Raw genomic sequence first — 15,916 nt, forward strand, 5'->3', positions numbered from 1 at the left:
GCTGAATCAGCCAATTCATTATCATGAATATTCATATGAGCAGGAACTCAGTGCAGATGAATTCTCAGCTTTGATGTTCTTCTCTTTTGAATTTTTAAAACAGAGTTTAAGATCAGTTCAAGATTCATTTGATCATTATGAATCTGACTATTTCTAAGTCTTTTTAAAGCAGCTTGACTATCAGAGAATATCCATGCCTCTTTCAAACAATTTCCTCTTTTATGAGATTTTATTTCAATGAGTTTGAAAGCTTTCACTATTGCAAATAGTTCAGCATCAAAGACTTCACATTCAGAGCCTAGATTCCAGAAATCTGAGATAAAATTAATATTATCTTCAGTATAAGCAATGCCTGCGCCTAATCTATTCAAGTTCTCATTTTTTATGTCATCTGAATAAATCAGAATAGAGTCTTTTATATTGATTGTAGAAATTCTCTTCAAATGCTGTTCATATTCTTTCTCTTTTGATAGTTCACTTATTTGTAAGTCTATAAGAGATTCAAGCTTTTTTCTCCAGGGAGATAACTTCTCATGATCAACTTTTTCAACATTTAAAGAAGAAAATTGATTTTTAATTAGAGAGCATAGTCTGTACAGTTGAGAAGGCATTTTCTTTGAAGAATTATTTTCATTCCAATCAAGAAATCTATTCCAATCCAGTTCATTTCCAGAGTTAATTGATGGAAATGAAGAAGAGACTCTTTCTCTGATAAGAGATTTGAGAAAGAACAAGTTCTTGATAACTTTAACTTTGAATTTATGCATTGAAAGTCTTAGATGAAATACTTTGTGATCTGAAAGAGATACTGATAAGTAGATAAAATGACACTTTCTAATGAAGAGAGTCAGATCAGATATCTTCAGATATAAGAGAATTGCTTACAGATCAGAGAGGTGTTGATTCAGTGACTTGAAAAATATCACTATGTCATCAATGTAGACTAGAAGGCTGAATTATAAGAATTTGTAATGAATTATAAGAATTTGTGAAGAATTATCTTCATCATGCTTTGAAAAAAGCCTGGACTAGATGCTAGACTCATACTTAATACAGTTAATTACTGATAATCTCAATGCAGAGTTATAAAGACAGTTTTTCATCTGTTCTTAATATATATAAGAACTTGATAAAATTCTTTAATTATATTGAGAGTGAAGAATACAACTTCATTGTTAAGAGAGAATAGAATAGTATCTTATCTAGAGAGAGAATAGGCATTTGAATATAATTGTGTGTTAATTCTGTAAAGATTGATTATGACTCTGAGTTTTTCATTTCACTAAACTATGAAGATGAGGGACACTGTGTGTAACGTGACGGAACCGAAGCAGTGGCTAGTCAGCGGCATCATGTAGAGGTAGTTGTTTGAGAAGCTGTATGAGTGAGCTTGACTATCTTACTTGAATAGTGAGCTTGTAGACTACAGAATTATTGCAAGAATATCACAGATATGATACTTAGTATACTAAGAAAATTATATAAGAAACACAGTAACTCTTGTATATATTTCAGTAGAAGAAAAACAAATCACTGACTTCTTTAATAAGAAGCCAGCACCTAGCTATTCTATATAGATAATGAGTGAATACTCTTCTTTCATTTCACAGCAAGAATAGTCAGAGTGATATCTCAGCAGCATCTCATTGTTAAGAAAGAGTAATCTGCTGATCTTATATAGAAGAAGAGTTCTCATATTCATTAATCAGATCTTTCTATGATATATTCAAATAATATCATAGAGTGATTGAAAACTGGTTTGAATGATCTGTGAGATGAATGAAATCATTTATATAAAAGTAATAAGCTGTGTGAAACTGCAACAGAGTCTTGATACAGTTGAGAGTGTGACAATACTCTTCTCTTTAAGAGTATAGTTCTGATGTTCTTAAGATTACTGAATTAGAAGTTATCTTTATTATATAGTAATAGTTATCAATCAATTGACAGTGTGTATACTGTATAAAGAAATAGATGAGTTTTTCTACTGACTGTGTAAATCTTTCTTTTTTCATCTTCATTCAAATCAAACATGTGATAAGTGAGTTTCTTATGTATTAATTTAAGATGTGAAAAATGTAGTTAATACATGACTTACAGATCTTTCATCATATTTCATTCTATATATGAAATTCTCTATAAAAGTAATGTATTTTAGAGACAAAGCTAACAGTAGTGATAGAATTTTTTTGAAAAGATTCTCTCTCTCTATAATACATTTTTCTTTTCTTTCTCTCAATTGCAACAGTGAGTGTATGAGAGTATTATTCTTGAAAGATAATACAGAACTTATTCTGACATTTTCTAGTGAATAAATATCTTCATGATGCAGCTGCGGTCTTCATGACTGTCAAGAAAGCCAGATTGAAGACAGAGACAGTGATGTCAATAAGCTGCAGTAGCACTGCTCTCATTGTCATATCTTCTTCTTCTACATCTCTTATAGCCGCGGTGATAGTAGCTGTATCTTGCAGTGAAGTGTCATTTCTTCTACCAGTCAGTTCATCTGTATTCAGTTCATTCCCTGCCTCTTCTACTGTCATTGCAACACTGTCCCCTCTCTCAATCAACACAGTGATGTATAACCTTATATAGTCATTCAGAGAGAACTTCAGAGAGAGCTTGATTTCAGAGATAGTAACTCTGAGAAGCTTAATGTGTAGTTTCTCTTCTATAACATACTTAAGCCCTGCTCAGAATACTGCTGAGTTGAGTCTACAGAGTTCTATGATTTCTTTATCTTCTCTCTGTGAGAAGGCTTCAGTGCAGTCTCTGATCAGTATTATCATTTATCTATACTGTGCTAAGCAGCTGAAGAAAGAGAGGATTTTATATATCTATCTCTTCTCTTACTTCTATTATTTTCATTACATCTGTAATAATAACTTCTATCTTTTTATAAGTATTATCTACTCTATGAGAAGACATCATATCAGTTCTGATAAGAAGCTCAGATATTTAAGCAGTACAGAATGAGAGTCTCAGAGCTTTAAGTATTAATGAATTCTATTAAGACTGAGAAGATTTCTCTTACTTATCTATAAAAGAAGATGAAAGTGTGAATCTCTGAGATGAAAAAACATCTCAGAATAACTAATCTTAAGAAGAGATCAGCTGACACTGCTGTTGAAAGTGCTACAGAGATGAATTACTGATTGAAGAGAATCTCACTTCAATTAAAGCAGATAACTGAGATACTTTATAAATTTATAAATTAATACTTCAAGTATCTCTTATACTCTTTTATAGCATGCTTCTCTGCAGTACTGCAGTACTAACTTCTCAGTAGATACAGATATCAGTGTCAGAAACTTCAATGATAAAGAATGAGTTTGATAACAATGTAATTATTAATAAGTAGACTCTGAAGTTTCTTCTTTTTACTTTTTCAGTGAGCTGCAGCTCTATTAGAATAGCAGTAATCTGTAAATTAATAATATTAATCTTTATTAATTTTCAATATCTCTTTCTTTTCTTATTAACTGCTTCAGAAATTTTACACTTATATAGTCTTATTAAACTTCTAAAATCTCTTTAAGAGAAAATAGAAGAAGAGTACTATAAAGTTCACAAGATACTGACTCATCACTGTGAGATTATCCCTAAAAAATCTCTTAACAAAAATAAAAAGTCTTAAATAATATTTCTTATTCAACATCTCTGATATATAATAAGACAGTCTCTACTAGCTGTCTCATAGCTTACAATCTCTTTCTCAGTATTTTTCAAATACTCAAGCAGTTCTTATAAATTCTCTGATGATGAATAATCTTTTCATTTAATAAGATATTAAAGCTTATTATAATGTATTCACTTATTTAATATTTTCTTCATAAGATATTCAGTATCATTCTCAATTTTGATATTATTCAGCTGAGACAGTTCTATTTTAGAACATTACTTATAGAGCTTTAAATAGAAAATATAAAAAACAGAATGAATTGATTTCAATTCTAAGAGAAATTTCAACTTATATATCTGCTTACTTATTACTCTTGTTATTAGAAAAGATTCTAGTTACTACTCACTGAGCTTCTTACACAGTCTTATTATCTTGATATTCTTTACTGAAAGTAGTACTTGATTCTCTATTAAGAACTTCATTGAAAGATATTTTTAATTATAGTATTCTATCTATCACTTCTGAATACAGTGAATGCTTTTTATCATCTTCTTATAAATTTTATTTAAAAGTTTTAATCTTACTTTTACTTCTGATACTAAGAAGTACTCTGTTCTCTGTATCTATTCAATATTCTGACTGTCTATTTTCTTCTTTGAAACATTATTCACAATGTCACTGAGTAATAAAGAATTATATTTATAATAAGTATAGAAAGAAGATACTTTTAAGATTGCATTTTTTATATTGTTATATATGAATTCAGCAGTCAGAAGATGTTTAAGTTAATCATTCTGATAATATAAATAGAACACTTGAAGATACTGTTCTAATATCTGATTCTGATATTTGATCTGATCATCTGTCTGTGAATAAAATATGATACTGAGAAGACATTCTATTATAAGATAATAGTAAAAAGCTGACCAGTATTTACTGATGAAGAGAGATTCTCAATCTATGATCAATGATTTCAGAGCACTGTGATTATAAATAATAATATCTAAAAACAGATCAGTCAATTCAGAGACTTTAATCTTTTATAAACAGAGATATATTTTATCATCTTTATAAAATAATTGATAATGACTAAAATTGAGTTATATTCTTTAACTCTTATTAACTTCAGCAGATCAACTATAAAATTCATTGATAGATTCTACTATAAGTTCTTTGAAACAGATAGTGATATCAACTTACTATATTACTTATACTGCAGAATCTTTATTCTTTGATAGATATTATAAGTCTTAATATACTCTTTAACATCTGTTCAGAGCTTATCTCAAATATATTTATATTTTAGAAGCTTTTCAGTCTTCTCTAATCTGAAGTACTCTATCTGAGAATTATTATGATGAATTCTTAATAACTTCTAATACATCATTCTACTATAAGAGACAAAGACTGAATCATTCAGCAGTAGAAGTTCATATTCTTCTAGTTATCAGTGACTTGATTTCTTAGTGATATCACTCTGCTCAGAGTCTATCTCTTCTAAGTTCAAACTGAATTCTTTCTTCTTTAACTTCTGAATTCAAGCTGTAGTAGAGATATTTCTGTTCTGTAACTTGTCAATGAATTTCAAAACTAGTTAAGTTGAAAGATTGTAGACTGTTTTATTCTTTATCAATTCAATAATAGTAAGATATAATATGAGAAGCTCATGATCTTCAGTGTCAGTTCTCTATAAGAATCTAAGTTTTCTTTCATCTTCTATACTGAATCACACAGCTGTCTTACCAGCACTGTTTCTAAGCTTTAGAGAATTTTAGTTCTCTGCAGTCAGCTTCTTCTGCAGTCATGACAGAGATTCTTTTATAGAATTCTTCTTCACATTAATAATATTATAAGCAGATCATCTAAATAATATATCAGTGAGATTAAGCTGATTTGAATAATATTAAATATAGAAATCATACTCTGAAAGCAGCTTCACTCATCTAACTTGATGTTCTGTCAAGCTCTTTATTATTAAGAAGTAACATAGATTTACATGATCAGTGAGAACTTATACTAAATACTTACTACTCTGAAGATAATATTATCAGATCTTAAAGAATTTAACAATTACTAATATCTCTTAATTATGAATATCATATCTTCTCTGTATAAGTGATAACTTCTTGAAGAAAAAAATCACTGATCTTTATTCACAGTATTTTATAGACTCTGTGAAGAAGTCTTCTCTTACAGATATTTCATTATCTGTATTTTCAGAAGTGATTATTCTCTGATTCTTTCAATATTGAAAGATCTCTGATATTAACTGTGAAAAGATTTCACAGACTTCATTCTCAGATGCATTAGTCTCATACTGACTAAGTAAGTTGAGATTAAAGTAATTCAGTATTGTGATATCTGTAAAAGCTTGTTTTAATTCTGCAAACATCTGTACAGTATCTTAAGTAAGAATAAACAGTTCTGTTTTTCTGTCTTTTATACTTCTCTTTAACAGATCTGTAAGAAGAGCAGTAATCTGTGAATATATATAGATAAATCATCTATAGAAATTTACAAATTCTAGAAACATCTACATCTCACAGTATATCTACAGTATCAGCCAGTTCTCAATGACAGAGACCTGACTTCTGTTCATTGAAATGCTGTTCATCTCAATAATATAATCTAAGAAATCAATCTCCTGCATATAGAATGAATATTTTTCAGTGTTTATATAGAGTTGATACTGTCTCAAGTGACTAAATACTTCTCAAACATAGATATCATGTTCTTTCTCTATTTTTAAGAAGATTAGAATGTCATTTAGATATACTGTATAGAAGATATTAACAAGGCTCTGCAGTATCTCATTTATATAGATCTGAAAGATGACTGAAGTATTACAAAGATTAAAAGATAAAACAAGATATTTAAAATTGCTATTCTTAGTATGAAAAGCTGTTTTTTAAATATCATCTTCATTAACTCTGATTCTATGATAGACATTCTGTATATCAATCTTTGAGAACATCTTTGCTTCAGATAATCAATTGATCATCTCATTAATTAACAGTAATAAATAGTGATTCTTAATTATCATCTTATTGAGATCTCTGTAGTCTACATATAGACATAGTCTATCATTCTTCTTAAGTATAAAGAGTGTAGATGTCTTTGCTGAACTCTTTGATAAGTGTATTCAGTTCTTTGATTGCACTTTCTCAAGATATTTATACAGAATATTCAATTTCTTTACAGATAAGTTGCAAAGAGGCCTGTACAGCACTGTTACATTATCTTCAAGACAAATCTTATATTGTATCTTGATGTTAGAAAACTTCACTGCTTCTCTTTCTGAAAAGACATTCTTATAATCTGTAAAGAGATATTATATTCATCTATCTTTAATAACAGATACTACTGCTAATCTTGCAGTGAGAATGATGACTTCTTTATCTTTTCTTAAGTCTCAGTCATCTGCTATATAGTATATTAACTCTATCTTTTTCTCAAGATTCTTTCAATAAAACTCTTCAGATTTCTCTATTACTGTCTCTTCATCAGTGAGATAGTACTATCTGAGTGACTCAGTCAATGAGAGAATTGTTTTCTCTCAATTATAAAAGATCTAGAATGATGTTCTCATCTATGATATTAACTATATGAAGAAGCAGACTACTTTTCTTAAAGATTTCTTCTGAGTCTGTGATTACACACTTCACTTAAATTATGTTAAAATGATAGTATTTTATTTTATCAGTAAATTTCATATAATCTGATAAATCTATCTTCTTTCAACTCTGTATCACAGAAAAGAGATAGAATATAAAGTTGATATTCACTCTGAAGTTAAGTAGATATCTTACTAGTATCTTCTCATTCAGAGTATATATTGTAATTATAATATAAACTCAGAGATATAAGAATTATTAATTCTTTATTTGTTTCTCTTCTTTATCTTTCATAGATACATTTGTCAGAAGAGAAGTTAACTTTAAGAAGATATTTTCTCAGTTTCTTCTCTTCTTCGGCTTCTTATAATTACTAGTATAGTGATTATCAGCTTCACAGTTGAAATAGAGATCTTTATTAAATCTTTTTTAATATTTCTTCATAGTGAGTGAAGAATCAGAATATATAAAATTCTTCTTTACTTTCTCTTAGACTGGCCGCTGGGATCATGAATTTCACATTTGGTCTCATTTGATCTGATCTCATACATTTCTTGGCGTGAGTCTCACCAGGACCAAGCCTCAAAAAAATCTGAAAATGGACCATTTCTGAGAGAAATGGTGTGAAAAATGACCAGCTTTAATTCAAGAACAGTGAAATGAGAGTAATTTTCCAGAATAAACTATGAAAGATGATCATTCTTTCAAAATCAGAATGAGACTGAGACTGAAGATCAAAATTAGTCTTATTCAGTTCATTCAGTGATTGCTTATATAATCAGAATTTAATAACAATTATTGATAACACTCATGAAACAACTAAATACATTCTTGTGTAAGTTTATTCTTCACTTTCTCATGAAAACTACACTTCTCTGAAATACTGTGATCAGAGGTATTAAACTGTCTGATAATTCTATGTTTTACAATCATGAGTTTCTTGATTATTTCTCCTTATAATTGTCCCCAGCAATAGTGACAAATATCTTGACTTGAGTTGAACTTTCACTTCATTCCCACCTCTGTCAATGAAATTGTCAGAATATCACGTGTCATCAGTGCAACAGTTGAATATGTACTCTCAACAATTTTTCATAACTCTAGAATTGATTTGATGTGTAAATTCATCAGATCATCTTGAAGATAGCAGTCAAATTCAGTTTTACAAGCCTGTAGTTTTGCCTGATTTTCAGTTGCAATTAATGTATGCAAGTTCTGTTTCAAAGTTAGTATTATAGTTCTATGTGATATGAAGTGTTATCAAAGATCATTACTTACTAGAGAATTGTATTTCACTGTCTTCACATCTCAAACATCTGCTCATTCAAATCTCTGATAGTTGACATTATAGTAGTCTCAGACTAATTTAACATATGAGTCTCATTTCTCCTCTGTTCAATCTTGAGAAGTGTAGATATTAACTTGACAGAAGAGATCTAGTAGAGCTGCTACAGCATAGTACTCTGCAAAAGATTGTTTCATTTTACTGTAGTAATATGCCAGTTTATTCCTTACAGTAACAATAGTCTGCACTATAGTATCATCTCAGACTGAATTTCTTTTTAAGTGATTCAACTGCTTCTCAAGATGAGTAAATAAACTGTTATACACTCATCAGACTGACTGCAGCATTGGTGTACAAGTGATTGAGACTGTCTTTATTATCTTATAAAACTGAAACAGTAAATCAATCACATATTTCAACTGAGTTCACTTTATATCAGAAAGATTCAATATCTGAATCTTTTCTTAATTAGAGTGTTGCACTCAATGATCAATTATCTGATGCAATCAAAGAGTCTGAATAGTTATCTTATATATTGAACTTCATTATATTCTAATATTCTGTATCATATTCAGTGATGTAACTGATTTGTTTATTTGTTGAATATCATGAAATTGTTATTATTGTTTAGAAGAGATACAAATTGTATTAACAATGTTTCAAATCTACAATATTTAAATTATTAGTCAATCTATTCAAAATTAACAGTAGTGTTATCAAAAAGCATTATCAAAAAGCAATATTAAAAAGTGTTATCAAAAAACATTATCTTTTGTAAAGTGAATGTAAAAGTTACTTAAGTAATTACTTTCATCTCATTCTCATCTCAAGAATCAGTCATCTCATTATTATTCATCTTAATGTTAAGATTCTTTATCAGTGTTTGTATCACAAGTTAAATCACATGAGTAATGCAGAGAATATGATCTTGTTTATCATTTCAGAAATACAAAGCCAATTTTTGCTTCAAGCTCTTCATCATAGTGTAGTTATTCACAGCATTATCAGTTGTAATTGTAAGAAGACTGAGACTAATATCTTAATAGTCATTTTTAATCACAGTTATTAATACCTCTGTTATATAATCCCCAGTATGACTACTGATCAATGATTCAAATTTAATTAATGTCTCTTAATAAGTTCAGTTCTCATCAATGTAATAACATGTAACTCTTATAAATGCAAGATTGTTTGTACTAGTTCATGCATTCACTGTGAGAGACACTCTTTGATGATTCTTCAACTCTGATTCTAGATGTTACATATTGACTTTGTAGTGTGTCTCAAGGTTGAACTGAAGACAGAATTGATGTGAAATATGAAGATTTGAATTAAGCATTTGAAGAAGTGTTCAGAATTCAGGGTTTTCAATTGATCAAAGAGAAAGATTCAGAGATATACACATACAAAGTAATTGTTCACAGAAGTTATCAGATGAGAGTTATAAAATCAGAGTACTGATACAAGATCATTTTCACATGATTTTCTTCAAATTAGAAAGTTAGTGTTATTAAAAATCATTATCTGATAGAGTAACTTATCAGCTCAGTAGTAATTTTCTGATTATTTTTCTTTTGTTGTCTGCATTCTGATGACTTCAGATGTCAGAAAATTTCTTCAGAACTATAATCAGTTCATGATGAATGTTTCTGAATGAAGTTGCAGTGATTGCAGCAGAGAGATGACTCTTCAGTAATCTGCAATGCAACCTGTTGATAATTATTCTATAGTTCATCTCAATGTTTGTGTTGAGTTTTTCATAAATTTCATGACCTGGAATCAGATGTGAAGAATGAAGTGATTATTTACTATAATTGAAAGAGAGTATTCTGTGTTGAATTGTAAACAACATAGACTTTGTAATTCACAGTGATTTCTTGAAGAGTTTGTGAATCTTCAATAGAAGTAAAAGAAGTGAATTCAGAAGATATAATAATAATTTAAGAAAGATAATAATTTATTTTCAATAACTGATCACTGATGTGTGTAAGAAGAATTAATATAAGAGAAAATAATCTTGTTTCTTAGCTTAGTTATAATTTTAGTACTAACTCAGATTGAATATCATCAATGTATAAAAGTAAATAAATAATCTTGATTAATCTCTGTCATATTTCTTGAAATATATTAATATTGTGAAAGAGAGTGTTACTAAATTACATTATCAGATGATATTATTAAAAATATATTAATATTGTGAATATCAATGTTGAAAAAATGTTGATACTTATACATTATAGTGATTTGTGAATCATAATAGTTAAATATATATATATATATATATATTGTTTCTGACTTGATTACAACTTGTACAATAATTTTTAAAAACTCAAAATTAATTTCAATTATTAATAATTATGAACTTACAACTAAACTAACTAATATAAAAAGAAAAAAACTTTTTCTACTCATTATTCTTCTTCTCTTTCTCATTCTTCTTATCATTCTTTATAATTCACTTCTCATTCTTCTTCTCCTTCTTCTCCTTCTCATCTGAGATGATAACTATCTTAAAATCTCTCTCTGCTGCCTTCTCAGAGAAGGGTTCTCACTGCTTCCTTTCAGTCAGATTAATCTGTGTCTCAAAATCTCGCATTTTCTGGTCTGCTGTCTCAAATTCCACCTCAGTGATAAGTAGATTAACATACTCAGAGAGCAGAGCTGTCTTCTCAATATTCTGAATTATGAAGTGCATTCAAGATCTGAACAAGGTCTCAATCCTCTTCTTCTCTGTCAGCTTCTGCTAATCAATTAGAGAACAGAAGTATTATTAAAAATTGTTATCTCTCAATAAATAAAAAACTTATCAGTTTTAACTTCTTTATCTCTCACTTCAACACTCTCTCAATCTTCTTCTACTGCTGCTTATTTACAGTAATACTCTTCTTCTCTCTCTCTCTCTTCATCTTGATCTTAAATCATTCTCAGAACTTCTTCTGATCTTATCACTACTGTATAAGACTCTTCACTATCTTCTTCTTCAATCTCTCACAGGCAGTATTATTCACATTATTTCTATACTTAGTTCAGTCTAAATCTATCAGAAGTGTTACTTAAAATTGTTATTATTCTACTTTCTTACAGAGTCTCTTCAAGGCATTATAATATGTCTTACAATCTGTCTTCTCTCACTTGAATACCTTCTTCTCCTCTCTCTTCAATCTGTGACAGTACTCACACGCCTTGATAATCTGCAGGACCGCAGAATATTTGAAGAGAGATGACATAATTGATTTCAGTGAGTGTTGAAGAGAGGTGAAGGCAGAAGAGACGGCCAGAAATAATATAATAATAATACTAATAATGATGATGATAATGATGATGATAATAATGATAATGATAATAATAATAGTGATGATGATAATAATAATAATAGTAATAATGATAATAATGATGATGATAATGAAAGAGAGAGTGTATTAAAATATATTACTAACTTATCAAATATAAAGAGACTCAAAGAAAATATTAACAGCTCTCAGCAATGTACAGAAACAGCTACAGTGTTGTATAGCAACATCATCTTTATTCAATACATACACTGTTAATATTCTTTGTATACAGTTATCATATAATCTGTATCAGAGATACATACAGAAAACAGATCTTTGTTACTAGAATAAATAATTGCAGCAATTCTCTATTTTCATATTATAAAGATAAGTTATTCTCATTTCTTTCTTCTCTCTTTTCTCTTCTTTAATCAATCACTAATTCCAAGCTGGTATGAAAACTATTAAAACACTCTCAGAAACTCTCAAATTGAAGAGTATAGACTAATTAAATTTTAAATACAGAAGAAATCAAATTATCTTCTACAGATTCAATTACTCATTCTCTCTTAAATAAAACAGCAGTTGTGTCCCTCTCTCTCTCTCAATTAAATGAAACATGGCCTGTGAAAAGTGAGTATCACGCCAGGCTATAATGATCAACATGGCCTCAGCATGCAGGGCTGCATATGCACAGCACATGCTGAACTGAGAGACTGTGTGAATTGCAAACTGACAGCAGCATCTCAGAGAGAGCTGTGCAGTGTGAGAAAGCTGCAACTCTCAGTCATGTGCACAGAGAGTGAATCATCACAGTAAGTGCATGTGTATTGAAGTAACACTTTTTGATAATACTCAGTCTCTGATATAATGAAAATAGAGTCTCTCTATGAGATTCATTTCTACCAGAAGTCAGAGAATCTTATATTTCTTAAGATTATCTTTGCATACCTTGTCTGTGAAATTGATGAGAGAAATCATTAATTTCAGCATTCTACTCTTAATGTTATTCAAGTGACAGCAGAGTTCACCCTGATCACACTTTTTAAGTGTATATTTTCTAATTATTCACATTTATATAAATATATACTGATTATTTATTAGATAATGTTAAGATAATGACTCATCACAGCTGTGTTATTCTCACTATGAGAGATACATAATTGATAATAAATATTATAAAGACTCTGAGAAGTGAGTATTTTAAGAGTACTATAGCTCTGTAATCTTGATTTTTTTTTATTTTTATTTTTTATTTTTTTCTTTTTCTTTTATTTTTTTTTTATTTTTCTTTCTCTTTCTATCTTTTTCTTTCTCTTCTTTTTTTCTTTCTTTTTTTTTTTTTTTTTTTTTTATTGTGATTTTTTCTTATTATTTTATTTTTTGTTTTTTTATTATTTTTTGTATTTTACATTTTTTTTTTAATTAAAATGATATTGATTATAATCTGTATTCAGAAAAGTAATAATATTTGATAATACTCTCTATTGAATTTTCAACAAATGAGCACTATGTTATGATATTATGTAAGTGAGAAATGATTTCATGATTTCATTTAATACTATTTTCAATAATGAGATCAGAATGAAAATATGACTAAGAATTTAAACATATTCTTTATCTGAGACTAGATTTTTATTTGAAAAGTGAATCTGAGACCTTTAATATTTGAAATAACAGGATTTGGAATCAATGTGATGAATACAAACCATGATCAGAAGTAATGCTTTTAGGCAACATAACAACTGTAAAGTTTGATCCTGGTCTCAGACACGGTCACACGGTCAGTCTACTTTCTCTACACTAAAGTCATTACAGTATTATTTAGATCTTATTATTAATTGCTTAGAAGAGATCTTATTGATCTTTTTTATAGCGGGCTGCGCCCGATCAATCATATAGACTATTCCATTACACTTCACAGATTCCACGAACGCTCCGATCCTCGGCCATTCTCGATCGCAGATCCTCGGCCGCCGCAAACATGTATGCTCCGATTCTCGGCCATTCTCGATTGCTGATTCTCAGCTGCTACAAACGCGTGTATATTCTTCCGCCCTGAAGCTCCACCACATACATGTATAAATATTCACCTCAATCACTGATTCTTACACTTTCTCTTTTCTTCCTTCTTTAACATTTTTATCTTTGTTATATAAGACCTATAATATTATACTGATCTATTCAGCATAGGCCTCTTACACTATAAAAATGTTCATTGTCTTCTTATTTAGAAAACAATTATTCACACATTGTCTTCACATTAGAAAATGATTATTCATCAAGAGATATCTGAACATGTAACAATGTGTAAGAAATAGAGAAACAGTCAAACAGTTAAGCAGATATTAAGTTCTCAGATAGTTCTTAGATAGAAGCTTGCTTATCAGTTACTCTGACTCTGTAACAAAATCTTACAAAGAGAATAAGATCTTATAAGAGAATATCAGTGAAAGACCTGAGAGTTCTGACACTCAGATATATGAGAATACAATTACACTTCTTCAGATTTCACAGATATTATACATCTGACAATCAATATAATCATGTCTAATAATAATATGAGAGAATCTCTGAATATGAGCATAGATGCAGTGCCACAGTGACTCTGAGTAATATTGAAACTACAATAACAATAAATAGCTGATATACATGCAACTTAACAATGTCAATATGAAGAGATTCAATAATTATCACAACAAGAAACTCATGCAATTTCAACATCTACAGAATTGAATACAAAAGCACTGAAAGAATGCTTAGATGCTCTCACATATTTCAATACTTCTGATCTCACTCTCTACTCATCATGAAGAATGAAAATGCTTATGAAACTGAGTGTAGATGAAGATTTCATTGATTTATTAATCAATCAAGATTGATATATCAATGAATGATTGAAGAATCGCATGAAACAGAAGTTTTATTCATAAATGAAAGCATGTGAACCAGCATTTTGAATATCTGATAACATCATGAAACATCTTGATATTCTGTTTCAAGACACTGTCATGCAATAGAAAGCATTAGATTGATTACAGAGTATTCAACAGAGAAACACTTCTCTTACAATATTTATTCCTGACTTCAACATCAAGATTCTAGAAGCAGATGATCAATCTTGAGAGAATCAAATGAAGATTAGCATACTTAAGAAGACATTAACTTTCAAACTCTTACAGGCTCTTATAAGTGCAGATGAAGACCAGACTTATGAAGACTTCTGCACACAGCTTCAGACAATGAATGATCATCTTATCAAGCTCAAGAATATACAGAACAGTGGCAGAAGACATTACACCTCAGTAACTCATACACCCGCGCTGAGAAATAACAATGATGCAGATGCCATGAATTGAGTAGACTTGAATGTCTACACATAAGCAAGAGTCTTCATCATTCAAACAGACTTCTGAGTTTCTGAGATCACTTTTGAAGAAGTTGCTGATTGACATCAACATGAAGTATGCATCAACTGTAACTAATCAGAACACATTGCTTTCAACTGCTGATTGATCTATATACCTTCATATTCAAGAGAAAGATCAGTGCCTTCTCATTTGAAGAATGAATCAGCACCTGTTCACATCAATCACATTACATTAAAGAAAGATTTGAAGAATAACTATGAGAATGTCTCAGTGAAACAGGGAAAAGATTAGCTTCTGTTCAAATTTGTAAATAGAAGCTTGAAGAGGTTGAACAACAATGATTTGAAGAGAAGATGACAATGAATGTGATTCTTATATCTACTGTGATTAATAACATGTATAATATGAAGACCATGATAGACAGTGATCTATGTCACTATGCAATGATAAAATCTTCAGTTGTAAGACATTATAATCTTCAGTGTATTCCTCTATCAAAACCCTGACTTCTCACAGGATTTGATGATTCAAAAGACATTTATACCTGTTACATGATGAAGCTGACCATAGATGTAGAAGAATATCAATATGAAGATGCCTATATATATGAAGTTGATAATTTTGATTACAATCTTATGTTAGAACTTATCTGACTATCTGAACAAGGCATCTTGTTAAATACTTAAAACAGAAGCTTGATATTTTCTAACAATGATAGAGTTCATGAAGATAACATTTACAAGATCATGAAC

The 15,916-nt window shown here is 29.5% G+C and overlaps 2 protein-coding genes across 2 annotated transcripts; one reads left to right on the forward strand and one right to left on the reverse strand.

The window, feature by feature from the left end:
• Positions 1-2,321: 2,321 nt before the first annotated feature.
• On the reverse strand, positions 2,322-2,543 carry BDCG_17704 (uncharacterized protein; the record flags this gene model as incomplete). The annotated part of the gene is made up of 1 exon (XM_045426784.1): positions 2,322-2,543. The coding sequence occupies one exon, from the start codon at positions 2,541-2,543 to the stop codon at positions 2,322-2,324; it is 222 nt and encodes a 73-aa protein (XP_045282383.1).
• A 12,384-nt stretch (positions 2,544-14,927) lies between these two features.
• Positions 14,928-15,152, forward strand: BDCG_17705 (uncharacterized protein; the record flags this gene model as incomplete). Its single annotated transcript, XM_045426785.1, has 1 exon — positions 14,928-15,152. The coding sequence occupies one exon, from the start codon at positions 14,928-14,930 to the stop codon at positions 15,150-15,152; it is 225 nt and encodes a 74-aa protein (XP_045282384.1).
• Between the last annotated feature and the right edge of the window lie 764 nt (positions 15,153-15,916).

Source organism: Blastomyces dermatitidis (assembly GCF_000003525.1).
Source record: "Blastomyces dermatitidis ER-3 genomic scaffold supercont1.10, whole genome shotgun sequence".
Classification (NCBI taxonomy): domain Eukaryota; kingdom Fungi; phylum Ascomycota; class Eurotiomycetes; order Onygenales; family Ajellomycetaceae; genus Blastomyces; species Blastomyces dermatitidis.